This window comes from Gymnoscopelus braueri, assembly GCF_963280865.1.
Source record: "Gymnoscopelus braueri genome assembly, chromosome: 20".
Lineage (NCBI taxonomy): Eukaryota > Metazoa > Chordata > Actinopteri > Myctophiformes > Myctophidae > Gymnoscopelus > Gymnoscopelus braueri.
The window spans coordinates 2,464,679-2,487,240 of NC_137622.1; the positions used below are offsets into that span (position 1 = coordinate 2,464,679).

At 44.0% G+C, this 22,562-nt stretch overlaps 2 protein-coding genes across 2 annotated transcripts in view; one reads left to right on the forward strand and one right to left on the reverse strand.

Moving 5' to 3' along the window:
- The window catches only part of unc5a (unc-5 netrin receptor A), a gene marked incomplete at its 5' end in the record, with an annotated part of 292,060 nt that overhangs the window by 240,453 nt on the left and 29,045 nt on the right, over nt 1–22,562 (forward strand). The window contains 3 exons of the mRNA XM_080416553.1: nt 106–306; nt 16,649–16,736; nt 18,177–18,345. Coding sequence (XP_080272679.1) covers nt 106–306; nt 16,649–16,736; nt 18,177–18,345 — 458 coding nt within the window. The remainder of the gene's footprint in view (nt 1–105; nt 307–16,648; nt 16,737–18,176; nt 18,346–22,562) is intronic.
- Nucleotides 9,329–11,182, reverse strand: LOC308076315 (putative aarF domain-containing protein kinase 2; the record flags this gene model as incomplete). Its single annotated transcript, XM_080416554.1, has 1 exon — nt 9,329–11,182. The coding sequence occupies one exon, from the start codon at nt 11,180–11,182 to the stop codon at nt 9,329–9,331; it is 1,854 nt and encodes a 617-aa protein (XP_080272680.1).

A 22,562-nucleotide genomic window follows, 5' to 3' on the forward strand; every position in this document is an offset into this window, starting at 1 on the left:
ACAGTATATAACTATCGGGATGCTTGATATTACAGCAGGAATAAAGCTTAGACTAAGAATGAAACACTAAACATTTTAGTATTGACATATATTTGCCATTTTCAGGTCCTCTGCTGGACCCGCTGCCCGCCAACGGCTCGCACACGCTGCACAACGGCAAGCTGAACGCCGTCGGCGACCCCGTCGACTTCGTCAGCAGGCTGTCGTCCAATCAGGGCTACTTCAAGACGCTACCCCGCGACGTGGCCAACACCTCCTACGGCACCTTCAACTTCCTGGGAGGCAGGCTGACCATCCCCAACACAGGTGGGCTCTATACGGACCGCTCTACGGAATGAAAGATGTGGAGCCGTGGGTTCTCAGCCATGTGGGGCTGCGAGGCTATTGCAAGTGGGCCCCCAAATAATTGACAAAACACTTAAGAGGTGAATGATAACATAACATTGATATTAACTCATTCACTGCCACAATTATTGCTGGCCGCGTTTGCCCACTGCCAGAGATTTTTCATTGAAAAAAAAAGTACTCAGGAGCCGAGATACAGAATTTTTAAGTTTTAAGTTAACAAGGAAGTGGATGGGAGTGTAGATCTTTAAACAATCATATCTCCTTGGTCTTTGGGTCAAATTTGAAAAAAAAAAAATATATATAATTACGTTTTTTACGTCAGTGGCAGGATTGGTAAACGGGACAAATTACGTCTTTTACGTCAGTGGCAGTGAATGAGTTAAAAAGTGATACCGATCAATAAGAACTTAAAGTATACTATATTAGTTCCATTGATCCAAGCCGGAACACAATCGATTGATTGATCATTAAAATAAACATGCTCTGAAAATGCACGCGGCCCACCCATCTGACCACTTAACACGGCAGCCGAAATGTGTGATCATGATGGGTGGGCTCCCGAACGCTTTTGAGATTTTCAAGTGGGCCCTGACCCAGAAAAGGTTGAGAAACCACTGATGTAGAGCAGGGGTTCTCAAAGTGGGGTCTGGCAGGGACCCCCCAGGGGTCTTTGAGGAGGTTCCAGAGGGTTTAGAGGGTTTCAAACACTTTTTTTTTAGGGTTGGGTGCAAGAATAATGGCTTTTATTATAGCATGGCAACTTTCCAGGAAGAGTAAGGGTCCTTTCAGACGGCAAGTGGCCGACGCGCCTATGTAATTCATTTTCAATGAGAGGCGGGTGATTATTTGGGACGCGCGGAGAAGTTGAGGGGCGGTGAGGCGAGCAGGCGCTGTCCCGTGAAACTTTTGCGCGCGTGCTCGTTTGTGCACACGTGTCAGGCCCGGCGCCACGGGGGTGCCTGAGGGGGCCTGGCACCCTCAGTTTCAAATTGTGCCCCCTCAGTTTATTAAAAAAAAAAAATATATATATATATATATATATATATATATATATATATATATATATATATATATATATAATTATTTGTTTGATAAAAAATTGGTAAAATCAGGCAAAAATAAGAATTAGATAACATAAGCCTAACCTAACACTAACCCTAACCCTAAAACCGAAATAAAGTAACCAAAAAATGCCCAAAAACGGCCACAATCCACCCAATAACCGCACATTTTCGCGCGCGTGCTTTGCGCGCACACGGGTCGCGTATCATGCACGCGCGCAGCGCGCGTGCATGATGCGCGACTGATGTGCACCCTCACAATTTTCAACTGCACCCTCAGTCATTTCATCCTGGCACCGGGCCTGACACGCGTGCGGGCGGCGAGAGCTGGATTGTGGTGAGCTTTTCTTTTCCCCGCACCGCGCAGGAGGACAAAACAACAATGATCGCGGTGCGATCACCGCTGATCCGAGCGGTAACGTGCGTGTGGACCGCTTACCGTCTGTCACGACCTTTAGGCTGTAGTTTCTATTGGCTGGGTAATCCCCCATCGATGATGCCACTGGTAGACAGGTTTATGAACTGTCCACAGCCCACCAATGAGACGCAGAGTTAATAGGAAATTGTGCCATCTTATAATGATTAGCAGGGTCCAATTATATGAAGATAAGGTTGAAAATGCGTGAAATGCTCCTTAAAGGTCCAGTGCAACGACATTTTCGTCTTTTCGTCAATGTCATTTTATTGGTGCGCAGTGTTATTGTTTGTAGCCTGCAGGAGCAGGCTGGCCAAGGGAGACAGAGACGGCCACCGTGCAGAATGTTTGTTACCAAGTTACTTATTTCTAACCTAAAATGTTTTCAGATACCTATTTTAGTGTACTGATTATGTTTACAGTGAGTAATACACCGTCTGGAAGGCATCTTGAATGAGATTCAAAACTGAGTAGCTTTGTAATTAAAATCAGGTGTGTTTGGAGGAACATGCAGCTATGGGAATCACACAGGTTAACGGAATCAAGATTCATTTATATTCATGAAAGGGTATATGTCATCACGCAGCACGTTTTCGTTCACAGGAAGTAATTAAGATTGGCTTTTTAGGGACTTTTGATATAAAAATACACACACAAAATATATATATTTTTTGCATCTATTGTTAGGTAGCCTATGCCCATAGGATGACCACGGATATGCTCTAAAATTGTATTTCACTAGGTGTTATTTAGTTTGTTGAAACAACTGATGATTGACAACGCAACTCTCCTACAGAAAGAAAAACTGCAACACGACATGACACTGATTATGTGCGCAGGCTGCCGCATGTGTAATGGGAGATGCAGTCTTTCGCTCATTTCGAAGCCTGAGAATTGTAGTCAATTTATAGGTGCCCCTTTAGTTTCTTACTCTTTGGATAAAGTTTACCTTTTTCACCGTCAGTTGATGCATTGGTTCAAAACCATTATGAGAAAAATCACTGGGGGAAGAAATTTTGTGTAGAGGGGGGGGGGAAGGAGCATACCAAGTATAGAGCCCTGGGGGACTCCCGTCAACTAAGTATATAGGGGTTTAAGTGGTTATGGTGAATTTAACTTTGCAACGTGAGCATTTCCATCTCTGCCCCAGCACCAGCATCCAAGTCCAATGCTGTACTTAGGTGCTCAGCAGCGCATGCTATGTCCACTACTATGAAAATGATTTTAAAATGAATGACACACACACATGCCCCCCAGCTTATCAAAGTCACAGAAGCTGTCTTCAAACTCTTATCCAAGTCTATTTATGAGTGGAGTGTACTTTTTCTGCAGTCCTGTCCAAGGCCCCAGATGCACACACACATTGTCGTTCAGCACTGAGTGAGCAGAAGGAAAGTGCAGCAATGTATTTCTTTTCTGTAAATGCACAGAAAAAGTGTTCATGTTCGCTTAAAAAAAAAACTGAGTGGGCATGTCAGAGAGTCTTACCAGCGCCTTGCGGTTCACAGTTCAAATTGTTAAGTTTTCCCAGTTATGTCCATTAAGAATGCAAGGTCTAACGCTCAGGTGGTGCAGAGGTAAAGTAGCCCACCCACCGCCACAGAGACTGTGGGTTTGAATCCACCGTGGTGAATCAGACCTAGTCGAGTGTCTATATGAATGCAAGGGCGGGGGAGGGTAGGGAGCGTTGGGCGGGACGAGTAGGACGGAGGCAGTCTACGCCCTCCCGGTGGGGGCTCCTCACTAGCAGGTGTGAGGCAGTAGGATACAACAGCAGTGACGACACACAAAAGGAACGCAAGGTCTTAACGGTCAGGTGGCGCAGAGGTAAAGTACTTGCCCACCACTGTGGAGTCACTAGCGGTTCAAATCCACCACGGTGCATCCAGTTTTGGCCGAGCGCCTATACAGAATTGGCCGTGTTCAGGAAGGGAGGGTGTTCTTTGTCATTGCATGTACCCCAGTGGGCTGGGGGCGGTGGCTGTGAGCGGGGAATGTTGAACGGGGGGAGTAGGGCAGAGGTGCTACATCCTCCCGGTGGGGGCTCCTCACTGGCAGGTGAGCCAGTGGGGTATGACATTTGCCTCGATTACGATTAACACATTGCGTGCCAATCGCATAGATCTACGCGAACCTAAATAATTGCGCAGCGTGCCAGTCGCGTAGATCTACGCGAAGTGGTCTTTTATTTATTTTTTCCCTCGCAGGTTCACATTTCATTGTAGGCCTCCCTCGCAGTGACACATTTCATTGTAGCACACCCGGATATGGAAATATCCGTATCCGGAGATTTTCGTTCCCACCCGCCGTCGCTCTAAATCTTCCCCTAATCCGCCATTATCTCGGATTTTTTTTTCTCCTCACTGAACGCTGTTTAACATAAACCGCGACTACTGCAAAATGGAATGTCGCGATTAAAACGGTCTTCTCTGGGCCACTCACACAGCTACCCTGTGTGTCTACAAACAGTTTAACGCGCGATCTTAAGGTATTTAGCGAGGTCTGTGGCGACGTGAAAAATACAAAAAAACAACAATAAATCGCTGGCACTGGTGAGTACATTATGATATTAAACTCTGGCGTGGAATTTGTTAATGAATGATTCTGAGAATGAGAATGAGAAAATAAGAATAGTGAAAATAGCTGATCTTCTATTTTTGTACACCACCACTGTACAACACAGTTAAAAAAAAAGCGTGCTTTGTGATTATTCGATTATAAGTCGGTTATCGGTTCTAAATATCGGTTTCGATATATTTCCAGTTAATTGCCCAGCCCTAGTATAACAGCAGTGGCAACACAACTGTGGGGAGGAATTAATTGGCATAACATAAAAACATTGACTACTCACTCCCCTCTGGTTTCCATGCACTATTTGATTTCACCGAAAAGTGACAAAAAAACGCTTCAACAATCTCCCCTGTGTCATGGGATTTCAGCGTGTAGGAACACATCTTCATGTTCAGCTGACAGCTCCTCCAGCAGAACCTCGAATGACCCGCGTTTGTTCTGCTTTGGAGCGGGTGTTGTTTACGGTTGTTATGTCAGCAGTCATTACGTGATCAAAGCCCGCCACTTTTTGCAACATATGGCGAACGACGGCAGCGGTAATGTAGGACATTTGGGGGACATCTGGGTCACCTTTGCATTGTGCCACGAAAGCCTGTGTGACGGCGGGTCATTGCGGGGCCACCTTCTGTTGTCACAGACACCAGCTTTTCCGCAGTGACGGAGGAAGTACTCGCATTTTTTTTACTTAAGTAAAAGTATCAATACCCTATTGTAGAAATAGTCTGTTGCAAGTACAGTACAAGTTCGGTATTAAAAATCTACTTGAGTAAAAGTACAAAAGTAATGGCATCAAAATGTACTTAAAGTACCAAAAATAAAAGTACTTATTATGCAGAAGGTCCCATTTTACAAGTTTTAAAATGTATAAAATCCTTAAAAAATTGCAGATCTACAAGCTCACAGCGCGTCGCTTTGCGATGCATTGTGAGCTTGTGAACCGGGGAAATTCCCCCCTGTCGGGTGGATAAGAAGGCTTGTTAGCTCTCATGCATTGAAGGAGGCATGAGCTCGGCTCTGGGCTCTCCCTAGGCTGGCAGAGGGAGTGTAGCGCCCAGGATTACTTAGACAATTGGCACTGGGTAGAAAAATGGGGTTGCAAAATCGTGGGATAAAAAAAAAGAACCCTAGCATACATATTCCGGGGGGAACATTCACCCAAAATAGCAGATCTACAAGCTCACAACGCGTCACACTGCGACGCATTGTGAACTTGTACATTGGTTATTTTCAGCTAAGAGATTTGGTGTAGATGGCCAAACCAAGTACAGAGCCAAAGTGAATTTACTAAGTATTGCGAGTATTGCGGGCCCTGATCAAGAAAAGGTTGGGAAGTGTTGCTCTATAGCTTTGGTTCTCAAAGTGGGTTCCGGGGACCCCCAGTGGTCCTTAGGGGGGTTCCAGGGGGTCCCAGCAAAAGTAGTTAACATAGCGTCACAATCATTTTAACCACTTGATCCATTAATATGTTAGCTATTCAAAAACAGCAGATCTGTAGATCTGCTATTTTTGAAAAATATCGAAAATGTTAGGAACATTTTGAATCATTTAGATTTGTTTTTATATAAATCTTCTCTTCTGGGGGTGCCTGGAACAAAACATTTTCAGATGGGGGTCCGCGGCCAAATACATATCAATTTGTGGGTCCATGACTTGAAAAGGTTTTAGAACCACTGCTCTATAGCACCTTTGTCTGTTTTCAATAGAATAGACCCAGTTAGGCCACATCGTCGCTGTCGGGTCGAAACCTCGTATCTCCATATTTAACCCATTAAGACCTGAGGCAATTCTTAAAAATGTTTTCTAAATCCTAAAAGTTTTTTGAAAAAAATTTAAAAAAATGTTTTCAAGATTTTTCAAAAATAGCAGATCTACAAGCTCATAGCGCGGCACTCGGTGCCGCGCTATGAGCTTGTATATCTGCTATTTTTGAATAGCCAAAGAAATCTAAAGTGACACAGATGCGTTCCAGGTCTTAACTCACCAGCTGCCAGAGTTATTTCAGATTTTTAGCTGTTGGCTGCCAGAGATTTTTCATTGAAAAACTTTTTTTTTTTTTTTTTTCCTAAAAACGCATATATGCGTTATTGGCAGGCAAGTGATGGATTCTAAAAAACGCATATATGTGTTATTGGCATGGATTAAAATGTTCAGTTTTCTTTTACTTAACGCCCTACTTGACAGTGTCGCACAAAAGTAGCAAAAATAGCCGATCTACAAGCTCACAACGTGTCGCATCGTGTCCTGAACTTGTAGATCTTCTATTTTAGCTATTTTTAAACATTTTTGTAAGTGAAAATGGTTAAGTGTAAGTATTAATAAGAGCTTGTGACTAAATAATAGCTACGTTGGATCCAATGGAACACATTGGTTCTTACTTTCCATTTCTTGGAAAGTAATGGTTTTGGACATACAAGGTTTCCACCCGACAGCAACGACGTAAGCCTCCAAACATTGTGTGTGTGTGTGGACTAATTAACAGGAGCTTAGGATAAGACACCTATTGACTGTACATTGTACATTACAACACTACAATAGTTCAGGGCCACGGTTGGATTTGGTTTTCTACTACTAATTACTGTACTTCAAGACTTTGTTTTCACAAGGGGGTAAGAGCTTGTTCTCAGCAGCTGCTATAACAAAGCTGGATTGACGCTGAATACAATTAAGCATTATGAACATAAGGGATTCTCACATTCTGTATATACTTAACTTGTTTACCTTGAAAATGTGAGCTGCAAGTTTGTACTGATTTATTTTTTTTGCCTAAAAAAGGTCTCGATTAAAATCAACCAATTACAGAGCCAAAGGTCAAGTGTTGAGGGTTTCAGCGGTTAGATGTCTGAAAATACAATTGAATCCAACATATTAATAGAACAGATCATGTGTAAACAAACAGACCCAAAAAAAAACCACATTCATTTACATAACACTGATGATCGTGCTGTCAAATACAGTAAGTCCATGAAGCTATGAAATCTATGAAAAAGTTTAATCTGCAACAGTTTTATACAATATGTGGTAGGGGTCCCTGCATCGTCTCTCTCTCAGCTAAGGGGTCCTCGGCCTGAAAAACGCTGAAGACCCCTGCCATAGGTGTATTCATCAGGATGGGGGACAGTTATTTCAGTGATTAACCACCTACCCAGCTCACCTGATCAACACTTAAAATAAAGATGAAAAACAAAAGGCCTTGTGATGGTTTCAGTAAATACACAGTAAAAGAAATAGCGTTAGCATAATTGAAGAAAGCTGCTCCTCCACTTTTTATTGGGTATGGTCATGCATTATGTAGCAAGCCTGAGGTAGAGGATCTAACACGAAACAACAGGGAATCTGTGATGTGGGCCGGCCCCAACCCGCTGAGAGATTTATAAACAAGTAGGAGGACTAAAATCAATTGTGGTAAACACAGGGAGCAAGTGTAGACTGGAGCAATGTGTTCTCTCGTTTTTTGTTTTTCCGTTTTAGCAGTCTAGCAGTGGAGTTCTTTCTGTCTAAGCTGCAACCTTTCAACAGACTTTTTAGCAAGGCCTGTATAAAGAGCATTGCAGTAGTCCAACCTACTGTGAATTAGATTTTAAGCATCTTCCGAGTTAGGAATGGTTGTAATATTACTGAGAAGAATCTCACTTTATTTATATGGGATTTAGGAATTAAAATAACTAGGGGTGCAACAGTTAATTGAGCTATTTGATTGAATCGATTATAAGAAATTATTGATTTGAATACAATTATTTTCGAAAAAGCGAGCTTGTAGATCGGCTATTTTTGCAATTTTTGCATGACACCGGCTTAAGCGGTTAATCAGACTAATTGATTTAGTCAATTGTATTTGCATTGCTTCGTTGACATATTGCTTCTCAGTTATTCAATTAATCAAAAAAGTAATCGATATAATAATTGCTAAGAAAACTATCAGTAGCTGCAGCCCTACTTAATGGGACTGAGAATTGAAATCGGAGACTAAAATAACAACTAGGCTTGTTACTTCTGTTTTCGTCAAGGAGGTCAGGTTGCCAAGTGTTTTATAGAGCTCCTCCCATTTTGCTTTGGGGCCAACTAATATGATCTCTTATCCTCATTTAATTTAATAACATTATTACTCGTCCATTTATTGATTTCAGACAGACAGACAGGCGGTCAGGGAGCTTAAGTCAAGAACCAAAACAGATGCCTTATTAACATCAGTGCTAAGTCTCATCACCAACCATCTTAGTGAGAGCAGTTTCTGTGCTGCAGTATGGTTACTGTAGCTCTGAGACCTTTTGAAAGATTGTTCTTATTTAGAAAGTAGTTTACTTGGTTGAAATGTCCAACTTTTTCAAGTATCCTGCTTAGGAAGCGTTTATAACTCCATACTCTAAGTTAGATTAGAGGTTTACATCAGCAGTTTTGAGGGCATCATGGGTCGATCGATGTTCGTTGGGAAGGCATGTCCCTGCGGTTATGCAATGCCCGTTGCACACAGCTTACCCGTTGTCAGAGTACCCGTTGTACCTGTTGTCAGAGTATTTAGTAGCCTGACACTCAACCTGAATTTTCATTTTGTTTCACTCCATTATTCAGTCTGAAAGCCCTCTCAATGCAGCCGATTTCTGAGATGGGGGCGTGGCCAAAGTTTTTTCAAAGACTCTTTGGCGAATGGTTAATACTGGATTATCCCGATTCCGATTCGTCGTACGGATTTTCAACCGAGAAACACTCGCCTTCGACAGCGTCACCAGACCCTGAATGCGAGGCAAACGATTCAGGGGGTGGAGCCAGGCTAAGTATTTAGTGTAGTACCCGTTTTATCGTAGGCCAGTCTATGACGTCAGTACTATGACGTCACATTGATGACATCAGGGATCTCCATATATGGGCATAAGATGCACAGAGTCAGACGATCACAGGCTGACAGACACACAGATCTTTGGTTCCGGACAGCCGTTAATTAGAATAGTGAGGCACAGTTCTTGAGGAGTAGGGGCTTAGCCATCTCCAGGATGTCCAGGTTTGGGTCCAGGGTCCTGCCCAAGCCCTCCAGCACCATGATAGCAAATACAACCGATGCAAAGTTACTCTCCAGCTTCACCTTGTGAGTGATGAGAAGGCCAAAGACCCTGCAGAGTAAATCCGCCACTTTAATCTTTCCCAGTGAGAGGGTGTTGCTGAGCGCGTGGTCGACCAGCTCTGCCATCTCCCTCTTGAACCTGGGTACATCCTGACACTCGTTGGCCCTGGCATGATGCAGGATGAGCTCTGCAACCCGTTCCCCCTGCCGTAGCACCACAGCGGTGAAGACTGCTTTGAGGTTGGCCAGGTCCCGCTCACTAAGCTGGGCCACGATGCCCGCGTCCAGCAGAACCAACTGCAGAGGTTCTGACTGCGGTCTGACGCTCACCACCACCGTGTCCCACAGGTCGGTCAGCATTGCCTTGCCCTGGGTCTCACCTGGAATGCAAGCGCCTGCTTCGGAAACATCCCCCCGATGCCGGACCAGGATGTTTCCAGGGTGAAGGTCCCCGTGGACAAAGTTGTCCACAAACACCATCTTTAGCAAGGTTTGCACTCCCATCCTGGCTATTCTCTGCTTCACCTCCTGTGGAAACCCAGAGCTCAGGTAGTTGGTTATGGGCTCACTGTCTTCAAAGGTTTCCACCAAGATGGTCCTGGTGACAAATGGACGCAACGGAGTGGGGAACTTGACGGAATCCACATCCCGGAAGTTTTCTCTGAAGCGCTCAATATTCCTAGCTTCAAAGCGGAGGTCAATCTGTTTGGTCATGAGCTTTTCAAACTCCTCTACAGTCTCTGGCAGACTGAGCCATTTGAGTCCAGGCAGACAGTGGAGCAACTGGCTGCCTGCTTTCATCAGCAGCAAGTCCATCTCCACCTGCCTCTTAACGCCTGGGTGGAGGACCTTGATAGCCACTGGTATCAAATGCTTCATGTCTGGGTGGCTGCCACCGTGTTGGCTCCCTGGGGGGTCTGCCCCCTGTGGAACGCTCATGTCCTCAAGGCCCTCCCCCTCTCCCTTCTTCCAGAGTCCCCACAGGGATCTGGCCATTCCCCTGAGACCAGGGATCTCCCAGGCCTCCAGTAGATTCTCCTCTCTCTCCATCTCCTCCAGGTGTGTCTGAAATCTGAGATCTTGCACGCTGTCCACCCTGGCCCCGCCTCGGTACACCTGCGCCACACAGCCACAGCCCACCGGCTCCTTGCTCTCAAACACAAGCAGCTTCCTCCAGCCTTCACCGAACGCCCTGCAGAGACGCCGCTCGGTGTGGTCCCAGGAGTGTGGGCACACCTTAACGTGGAGCCTCGAGAACCGCTCACAGAAATCCTGGGAGAAGATGTCCCGCCGGCTGCTGGCCCATTGGCCCAGCTTGATGAAGGTAACACCGGAGGTCTCCGTCAACCATAGCAGGACGTCCAGCCAGCAAGACGCCCAGCGAGAGGAGACCCGAGTCAGGGGGTAGAGGAGGAGAAGGGGGGCAAATCTGAGAAGCAGTACCAGTGCCCGGAGGCTGAGGCGCAGGAAGAAGACAAGCTTATCAACCTGGACCACACGTTTCTTCCCCGTGGTCTGTGGTGTGATAAGCGCTCCCTGGCACATGGCCATGCAGGGAGACACATTCACTGCACCCCAGCAGAACAATGTCATCTTAGGGATCTGGGTTAGAATGTAGCCACGTTGGAACAGATGTGTTCTTGGACTATGGAGCCGTGTGAATCGTGTAAACGCTCTTGCTTTCTGAACAGTGGACCTCAGGTTGAAGATGGATCTTGCACCAAAGGCAGCCATTGTCACGTGAAATAATGGCATCTCGGGCACTGAAGCAAGTTGATCCTTATATTATAATCCTGTGTTGCAACTGTACATCAGTGGTGTGTATTGAACACGCCTGTAGGGGTCACACATGATCTTATGACATTCAACGACAGCCAAGCCAGCCAGGTTGTGTGTAGTTTAACATGTACTGTAGCGTGTTACCTGAGGTTACAACTATTACCTTCGCTGTAACAAATAGTAACATTAAGTTACCTTAATATCACACAATGCTACAAGTGTGAACTGCTTAAATATTTATGGAAATGATCATAGATTGTTTTCAGTCGATGTAGATCCAGCTCATCATATAATGTATATGTCATGCATTCATGATTATGGTCTTTTTGCAGTATAACATTGTTTAACCGTTAAATATAATGCGCATTGTGGATGTCAACATTAGCATAACATGACATTAATTCATCTACGGGTTCGACGTGATCTGGATAGACTAGTGCAGTACCCTTTGACAGAGTACTTGGAGGCCAAGTCTATGACATCAGTACTATGATGTCAGTACTATAACGTCAGGCATCTCCATACTTGGGGCAAAAACCGAGGACAGATATGTAGAGAATCCTGGAATTTGTAGTTATATCCAAGTTCAAAAGCATACTTCAAAATAAACCATTTAAACCACGGAAACCCTATATATTGTTTTGACAGGGGTCCTCCAGGAACGAAAATAACAGGTCACTGCCTCTATCACTCTCTGCCACGTTGTCTTGCTCAGAGGCACAAAAAGATTTTCCATACTATTACAATAATATATTACTATAATATTACCATAACACATGACCTATATGTGTCAAAAGGATAAAAAAGCTCCAGAGCTTATTTCCATTGTGGTCCTTAGGGTGCAAATGTGTGTGTAAACTGAGTGTTTGGGGGGAGGGGGTAGCAGAGACATATAGAAAAATATGATCAATAATACATTTACATCATACAATTTCAATGTGCTACACAAGGAAAATGGCACAGAACAACATTGGTACTGTAAATGGCTCTGTCTACATGCAAACTGTGCTGGAGCCAATTACAGTTGATTCGCTGTATAGCTTTTTTCTATTACTTTTTATCAATTGGAATTGGGGGAGTATTGAGTCTTAAGTCCAACATAAATGTGTAACTGTGATGAAAACAGGACAATTTGCTGGTGAACATTGAAAACCGGGACATTTTAGTTTTTTACAGTTATTTGTCAGGACTTGGGACACAGAGCTTGAAACCGGGACAGTCTCGGACAAACAGGGATGTCTGGTCAGCCTATTTTAAAAGTTCCTCTCCATTCTATTTCCATTCAGTGTAATTAAGCGGTGTGATCACTTTTAGATGCCTCCTCAGTAGCCCACATGTTAATGCATACGCCAAATAAACAAGTACAGACATCGCTCACTACAGCGTTAAACTAGAAAAGGCCGCTCCTCTGAGCGCAGATCTCCGTCAGGCCGGGTTGCCGACCCAGAGCTGTGTCAGCCGTGGGATGCAGCCGTCAGAACGCGAGGATGCTGCGGAGGGAAATGGAGTTCGTACGACGACAGACTGCCCCCTATGGGCAGAAGTCAAAGCTGTTTTGAAGGTGCACTGTATAGTAACAATCAATTCCAATTTGGGGGTGGTTGGAATGTTGCGTTCATGAGATATGGTGTGTTTTTTTGTTGTTGTAAGAAATAGGCTCTGTGATATATTGTACTCTGTGTTCGACTGAGAGTACTGCACTAACATGTTCTATGCTCATGCCTGTTCATTCATTCCTACGTTCTCAGTGAACTGAAGCTGATGCTGCTACAAACTACTCGCAAGTGTGTTGTCCAGTTATTATTATAAAAAACCCAATCAAAACTATAACATGGTGTCAGAAGTGGCCGGATCTTCACTCACAGAGTTAAAGAACCCAATCAAAACTATACCAGGCTCCGCCCACAATGTTGTGGAGGAAATTACAGGCAAACGGTACGGTACGGAGTGTCAAAACCCTGTTTGACGTCATTGTCACTTGAGCACGAGACCATTTATGCCTAATTGGTGAAAAACAAACGGTATTGTATAATTTGTGGCACCTCTATGGGTGGAAGTGAAATCACTTTTGGTTCTGCAGAGGGACCTCCCCACAAACTTTAGAAGCCAATCGCAGACAATTGGAATAGAATGGGAATAGAATAATTTGTGTGAGTGGACAACATTTGTAGGAGTAGTAGCAAACATTTTAAAATGAAGGAAATGTGAAATGTTGGAGAATCTTGTCAGAAGGAAATGGGCTTTATTTTATTATCTATATTGTACAACCTACGGTTCAAGAGTTATAGACCAAAACGTGAAGTGGCCTGTTATAGCGCCACCATGTGGGCGATTTGGGAAAGAAATGTGGGGTAGAGAGGTTTTACCTTGGCCATCTGGGAGTGTGTGTGCAAAGTTGGACACTGATCGGTTTAGAGGTGCTGGAGATTAGCTGTTCACAGACACAGTCACACGGACGGACAGGGGCGAAAACGGGCTGTTCCGGCCTGGCAGAGATAATGACTTGTGGGTAACAAACGACCCTGTAAAATTGAAAACGGGGCCGCCAAATATTAGTTTTTGCCGGGCCAAATAAAGACATCACGTGACGTGACGTTGATTCCCTTCTCCTATTCGCTCATACTAGGACATGACGTATCAGAGCTGCCAAGTCTCACCCTTTGAGAGTGAGAGTCACGCAATGTAACCTCTTCACACGCCTCGCCACGACTTGCCATGTCACACGCTTTTTCCCCCTCTCACTACTTTATAGTATTTTTTTAATGTAATTGTATATTTCCATAACGTATGGCTTGAGGCTTGCCGTTGTGGGTGATATACCCCCACTTCTGGGACGAAGAAAAAAGAAAAAGAAAATACCCCCGAGCAGAAAAACAGCAACCGGGTGGAAAACGGAACGCTCGTCCTAAAACATACTGCCCCATTTTTTTCGCGGACTGTGGCTGCTGGATTAGACCCGGGGCGAGGGTGTTTTAGGTGCGCGATGGTTTGGAGAGAAAAAGGACCGATGTATCCTTTTTGCTTGATATTGTTTGATGGCAAAACAATCATGACTGATACACATGAAAGAAGACCCTTCACAGCTAATAGAGAATTTTACATTTTAAGAATCGGTTCAGAATTGAATGAGTATATGGCTAAAGGCATGTGAACCTCTTTCTGCTATAAATATGCATCTACTGTATGAGTTCTGCGCACCGTCGGTCGGCTGCAACGTTTCCTTTTTGCCACACATCTACACTTCATGGAGTACATTTCTTTGTACCGAATTAACCGAATTAAAGTAACAAAAACCCCAAATAAAAGGGGGGGAAAAAACGCAAATTTGACACATGCGTCCCTGATTAGTCTCATCAGGGACTTTCCTGAAACTTGGCAGCCCTGCGTATGTGTAGGCAGAAGAATAGAAAGAAATGATGCCAAATAGGCCACTTAATTACTACAGGTTAAATACTATACTATACTGTACTATAAGTACAGTATGTGCTGACGCATAATGCTGTACAGCATGTACGCTGCACTTTGGTACTCGTGTGTGCTAACAGCAAAGCCCAGAGATACTGTACAGAGATAAACCATTAGCAGAGAGTTTTGATCAGAGAGACGATAGAGTCAGCCATTATTCATCCCCCTCTTTTTTGCCTTGCCGCTCCACATTAGCCGAGCACTGTGCTTATATAATTGTGCTTGGAAGAGAGAGTGTTTTCTGGCAAGGCAGCGTGTTTGTGGGCCGCGCTGATTAACACTGTCAAATGGCAGCACATGCCAGTGCCAATATGCTCGTACTGTAAGTCCAGAGAGAAAAAATGGTCTTTATACTGGTCTCCCGGCAACCCCCCCGCCCCCGCCCATCCCCCTCTCTATTCTCTGCTGATCGTTTTCGGCCTCTTATAGTCATCGTATGCATGGATTAACTCTTAAGCCAATGTTGGGCGCAAAACACACTGGCAGCAATCTTCTCACTTTGGACTCTTAGCATGTTTTCTGCTGGCGAGGAGATTTACTCTCCGCACAGGCCAGTTAAAACATTTAGATGAGTAACACAGAAGACATGCTTTATGACTACCAGACACCCGCTACCAGCGCTCATGCACTCCTTTGGCTTATTCAAACAGATGCTTTATACGGGGGGAACAGAGACCAAAGCTAACAATCCGGGGATGCTTTAAGATGTGCTTCACATTATATTTGCGTGTTTGTTGTGCATCTTAAATGAGACTCTAAGTGGATAGTTTCGCCAGGAGGATCACACAGCACAAATTGGCACAACACTCGCAACCGCCTAAAGATAGCTTCTCGCTCTCTCTCTAAGGTGCATTTCACCGCTCTCCGGGGGAGGTGCCAGTTTTCTTGCCGTATAGTCTCGTTCCGTGGTTTGTCAACTCTCAGTTCTCAAGTCGGTGCCAGACGGAGGACTTTTAAAGCTTTTTGTCTCGGTGACCGCGGGGACACTTGCTTGGCGGGCGCTGCACATAGATCTGCATCTTCTGTACTTGGCGGCAGTGGCGGAAGAAGTACTCAGATGTTTTTCTTAAGTAAAAGTAGCAATACTTCAATATTATTATACTCTTCTACAAGTAAAAGTATAAGAGTATTGGCATCAATGTATACTTTTGTATACAATATCTACAAGCTGACATCAAATTGAACCTTGAACGTGCAACACATTGGAGCACGTCACCCATTTTCAACCTAGATTCATATAATTGGTCCTCACTAATGCTCATTATAATATGGTACCATTTTTGTCAATTAGGTCTGTGTCTTAGAGGAGGGCTGTGGACAGTTCAGGAAACCGCCTACCAGTGACATCATGGGTAGGCAGGTTTGGTCATTTAATTGTTTCATTAATTAATGCGAGAACAATGGCTTCTATTGTAGCATGTTAACTTTCCAGGAATAGAAAGCCTGCAGTTTCCCACATCGATAACACTGGTAGGCGGGTTTCTGAACTGTCTACAGCCGTCCTCTGAGACACAGACCGAGTAGACAAAAATGGTACCATGAGTATCAGCAAGGACCAATTACATGAAGATTGAAAATGGGTTAAAGTGCTCCTTTAAGTGGTCATCTGAATCTTCAAAGTGAATAGTAACAACTAAAGGTGTCAGATAATTGTAGTGTAGAGTAAAAAGTACATATTTTCCTCTGAGATTTAGTGGAGTAGAGGTGTAAAGTTTCACAAAATGGAAGTACTCGAGTAAACGTAGCTCAAATTGGCAGCGGCTTACCTACATCTGACCTTCAGGAGGGATCTGTTTTTTTTTTTGTGACCGTCTGCCTTTTGTACAATGACAAAAAAACGTTTTTCAGTTGAAATAAATGAGCCTGTCTCTCTCCCCCCCCCCCCCCCCTCTCTCTCTTTCTCTCTCAAAAACACACACACACTCACTCCGCTCCCTCTGTTGTTATTTGCATTAGGAATCAGCATGCTCATTCCTCCTGAGGCCATCCCCAGAGGGAAGATCTATGAGATTTATCTCACCGCTCAGCGGAAGGAAGATTTAAGGTGGGTCTCTTTAACACCGCCTAACTGGCAGTCTTCCCTGGAAGCCGGCAGGCTGTTTGTTCTGATGCTCTTGCTAGTCCATTAGGAAAGGCTTAAGGTTGTGTGTGTGTGTGTGTGTGTGTGTGTGTGTGTGTGTGTGTGTGTGTGTGTGTGTGTGTGTGTGTGTGTGTGTGTGTGTGTGTGTGTGTGTGTGTGTGTGTGTGTGTGTGTGTGTGTGTGTGTGTGTGTGTGTGTGTGTTGGTGCAACAGCGCTGTGGCGCCAGGGGCGAATGTAAATAAATAACGTGGCCTTTTTTACCAGGATGTGCACTATTTAAGTTAAATGAATTGTTTGGGAAAACCACTGTTTATCTGCCCGCACTCCCTCTCCAGCCTCAGAAGGCACATTTCACGTAGCACGCTGTGATAGCTTATTGTTATTATTCTGTTTTATCATCGACCACTTGGTTGAAGTCAATGAGCTCAGCAGGCCTTTGCTTTTATTTTTCCTCATTTATTTATTCATTTCGTCCTTCCATCGCAGCTCCTAGATCAGTTGCAGATGACAGTAGGCGCTGCAACTGTCGATTACTTTCTTGGCGATTATTCTTTTGCGATGTGGCGCTACGTTAGCTTGTAGATTGTCTATTTTCAGTATTGTGAAGAAATGTGTTTTTCTTTATTACTTTGGATATAATGAAAATGCCCAAAATAGGGATAGATTATCAACCACTTAAACTCGTATTCTGAGGGAAACATTTTTCAGAAAATAGCAGATCTATTTGCTATTTTCTGCAAAGATATTTAATGTAGAGCGAACACATAAAATACACTAGTATAGAGCCCTGAGGGACTCCGCTCAACAACGTATGGGGTTCAAGTGGTTAATCAATGATTTCATAATTACATCATCGATTATTTTATGTATAATTTATTAGTTTGATTAACTGTCGCACCCCCTAGACCACAGTATCACAGCCTGCATGCAAACAAAAAGGCCTTGAATTCTTTCCAATGCCTCATTCCATAAAACAATGGTTCTCAAAGTGGGGTCCTTAGGGCGGTTTCCAGGGGGTCCCCAGCAAAAGTAGTTAATATAGCATCACAATCATTTTAACCACTTTATCCATTTATATGTTAAGATAAACAAGCTCACAGCGTGTCACTTCGTGCCGCAGTGCGTGCTTGTACATCTGCTATTTTTGAAAATAAGAAAATATCGAAAATGTTTCGAAAAAAATCTTCTCTTCTGGGGGGTCCCTGGCACAAGAGATTTACAGAGGGAGGGATCCACCTCCAAATATATATCAATTTGGGGGTCCTTGACATGAAAAAGTTTGAGAACCACTGCCGTTTAAAGCCCTGTTCTCTCTTTCCCTCCTCCCTCCGTTAACCATTTAACTCGGTGGCCCTCTTACCCATGTGCCTCTGCTTCCGTTTCCCCCGTCCCCCCCGCCACAGGTTACCCTTGGCGGGCTGCCAGACGCTGCTGAGCCCCATCGTGAGCTGTGGCCCTCCGGGGGTGGTCCTGACCCGGCCGGTCATCCTCAGCATGGACCACTGCTGTGACGCCTGCCCGGAGAACTGGGCCGTGCGGCTCAAGAAGCAGAACTACGAGGGCACGTGGGAGGTGAGGCGCCACCGCGTTCCCTTTTTGCGGAGTCCAGGTCCCCTGTGTGGAACTGACAGATCTGCAACACAAGCCACATTCCCATGAACCCATTAAGACCTGGAACGCATCTGTGTCATTTTTTGATTTGAGCTAAAAAAAGCATTATTTTACACTTTGGCTATTCAAAAATAGCAGATCTACAAGCTCATAGCGCGGCACCGAGTGCTATGAGCTTGTAGATCTGCTAATTTTTTTTATCAAAAAAAATTGTAACTCAAATCTTTGCCTCTGGGGGTCCTTGGAACTAAATATTTTGATATGGGGGTCCGCGGCAAATACATATACATTTTGCGGTCCTTGACATGAAAAAGAGAACCACTGACATAGCACCATACGTTTTTTTTTTTTAAAACTGTTAGGATTTAGATGACAAATGTAGAATCGGAACCTCAGGCCTTAATGGGTAAAAAAATAAAAAACGTTTTACTACGATTTACGACGTGAGCTTGTAGATCGCCTACTTTGATTGATTGATCGAATACTTTATTACAAAGATGAATAACAGTACAGGTAGTACAGTCAAAGGTTATGCTAGAAGGATAACACAAAAAACCCTAGGGGCCTGTTTCCATTGTGGTCCATTGTACTCAATTCTTCAGTAATACATACGGAAAAAAACATATTGGAATAAAGCTTAGTAGAATCATGTGATTAGGATCTACAAGCTCAAAACGCGTCGCTTCGCCCCACGTTTCGAGCTTGTAGATCTGCTACTTTGAATGCTTTTGTGTGACGCTGTAGTATGATCACGTAGGGCATTAATTAACAAAAAAGTTAAGATATGGAGATAAGAGGTTTCTGCCCGATAGCAGAACAGTGCTTGGATGATTGTACTTGGGTTACTTTTCACCACAGCCCAGCCCAGACTCACCCCACTGCTTTTTTCAAAGGGAAGAACTGAACTTTCAGGACTTTGCTTGGAACTCCAGCATAAAAGAAAGAAAAGCAGTGCAGAACGCCAGCCAGCGGACGTGCTTTGGAAGCGGTGATTCTAGCCCAGCACACGTCAAAACTCTGAAGGGCTTTTATTAAACCGGCAGTACGGGTTTGTTCCTGTTGGGAAGGAACAAAAGGCTTGCACGCAATACCCGCCTGGTCTCCGGCTGAGTTGCTAAGCAACGCGGTTATTCTTTCTCCGAAACCGGTCGTATTTTGTTGGTTCTCCGGGCAAATTACTGCTCCTCCTCCCCGCCGCTCTCCTCTGAGTGCTCCTTGACCCATCTGTGAACGTGGCTTCCAATTAACCGACGTCTCCCAGTTTGCCGTCTCTATGAAATATACATAAAACAGTTCCAGAAGTGCATGACGGTTCCACTTGGATGTTGGTTAGAACCATGATTATTTTGTTTGGTTTGTTTATGTACAGTAGTGTGCTTAATACCATTGGGGGGAAAGTAAACAAAATATATTTACTCAAGTACTGTACTTTTCAGGTACTTTTACTTACTTTACCTTTTTTGGATATTATACTTCTACTCCACTACATCTCAGAGGCAAATATTATACTTTTTGCTCCATTACAGTTATTTGAAAACTTAAGTTGCAAGTTACTTTTCAGATTATTATTATTGTTATACATTAACCACATATTTTTGGAAAAAAGATAGATTATATATTTTTTTATGCTGCCATTCATAATGAGTACTTTTACTTTGTCACTGTATGTACATTTTAATGCCAGTACCTTTGTACTTTTAGTCAAGTTTACTTGATTGATTGGAGTACTACTTCCACCACTGCTGTGCACACATGTGGGCACGAACACACACACACACACACACACACACACACACACACACACACACACACACACACACACACACACACACACACACACACACACACACACACACACCACACACAAAACACACACGACACACACAACGACACACACACATACACACCAACAAAACACCCATCCCGCAATCCGGAGAGATTGGAAAGGGCTTTGGAGTGTGAGTAGGTCCTCTTTCATGTTCGATATTGTGCATAAATTATTCAGCCTGGCTGCGTGTGGTGGTGGTAGGGTGTCTGTGGGATGGATTGGCCCTGTCTGATGCAGAGGTTAGACCAGCACTTTTAATCATCGGTCGGCCCAAATATAGCCCAGCGGCCACCACAAGACCAGGACAGGGCCAGTTGTACAGATGAGCATTGGTGGAAGCAGTACTCACAATTCTTTACTCAAGTAAAAGTATCAATGCTGCAATGTAGAAATGCTCAGTTGCAAGTAAACATCCGGTTTTAAAAATGTGCTTGCCGTAAAAGTACAAAAGTATTGGCATCAAAGTATACTTAAAGTTATATTTAAGGCGGAAGTGGTTCATGGATGTTTTGTAAACTAAAGTTTTCAAATAATTGTAGTGGAGTAGAAGTATTAAGTATTGAAAATTGGAAATACTGCATTAAAGTAAAAAAAATAATAAAAAAAACTCGATATTGTACTTAAGTATAGTACTTGAGTAAATGTACTTATTTACTTTCCACCACTGGAAATGAGCAAACGCAAACAATCACAGTGGAAGTTTAAGTGGGAGAGAGAGAGAGAGGGAGAATGGAGAAGTAGATTTTAGGAAATACAATGATAAGAGGTACGAGGGGATATTGGAAATGAGAGAGTGGTTCCGATAAGGGAAGAAAGATGTAAAGATAGAGAAAGAGGCGTAGAGAGGAGAGGAGAGGAGAGAAGAGGAGAGGATGAATTGTGTGTGGATATTGAGCGGCAGAGTAATTGAGCCACATCACGCTGCAGCTGCAGTCACCGAAATATTAAGAAGATGAAAAAGTGACACTGGGCTTGCGGTTGCATAGGAAATGAACGGTGTCGATACTAATTCCATCGAAGTGAATTGTGTCTGGTTGAATCGATGGCGGAGGGAGGGAGGGGGAAGCTGACGGATGCTCGCCGGGGTGCTTGGCAGGAGGGAGCGCTCTCTTCAGCTTGATTGGCTAATGGGACGAGTCAGTTAACTGGCATGATGGGATTTTAGAGAAAATGTTGTCACCTAGGGTCCCCAATTTATCCCCATCAAATTAGACTGGCGGAGCGTCGTCAAAATGATCTGATAAAATTGTCCCTCGCTGTGACGGGAAGCGATGCTGAGTCGGTCTGGTTTTCTGGCTGATGCATGGGCTGACACGGATGCTGCGCTCAGTGTTCTTTTCTGCGAGACAACAATGCGAGACGCACGGCAGCACGCATCGTCTAATCCATCTTTCATCTCTTGTTGGCCAATTAAAGAGCTCGCTAGTTGCACCGCATGCAATAAAAACTCAGCTGTTCCTCCAAACTGGGTCCCGCGGCCCACTGGCGGGCCGTGGGGATACTTGCAAGTGGGCCTCCCAAAGAATTGTCAAAACACGTAAGAGTTTATTGATAATAATGACATTAGGACACCTACTGCTTGACAAGTAGCCCTGCCCGAAGCTCATAAAGTGCAATATCTCCCTTGGTTAAGTGGGGATTCTCTGTAGGAAGAGCGGGAGATAGAGTATCTGGTCTCTGACGTGGGTATAGGACATTAAACGTGATGGATGGCAGCTTTAACCCATTAAGACCGGGAATGCATCTGTGTCATTTTAAGATTTCTTTGGCTATTCGAAAATAGCAGATATACAAGCTCATAGCGCGGCACCGAGTGCCGTCCGATGAGCTTGTAGATCTGCTATTTGAAAAAAAAGTCATGCAAATGTGGGCAAATATTTTTTTAAGTGAACATTTGTAACTCAAATCTTTGCTTCTGGGGGTCCCTGGAACAAAATATTTTACAAATGTTTATAAATATATATATTCAAAGATTTGCACAAATTTTTACGATTTTTCTAAAGTAGCAGATCTACAAGCTCATAGCGCGGCACTCGGTGCCGCGCTATGAGCTTGTATATCTGCTATTTTTGAATAGCCCAAAGAAATCTTAAAATGACACAGAGATGAGTTCCCGGTCTTAAAGGGTTAAGACTAAGAGCGGAGTGATTTGGTAGGCGAAGCTTGAAGTTCCTCTCTCTATTTGTGAACAAATTCAGAAGGCTGACGGAAATCCCTCACATTCAATATTTACTGGATTACCATTCCCCTTTATTTCTCTGTAGGACCATCCTTTCTTGCCAGGAATCTATCGGAGTCTGCTTTCATGTCAATGGAGCACCTCGTTCATGCATTATTTAGCCAATTGATG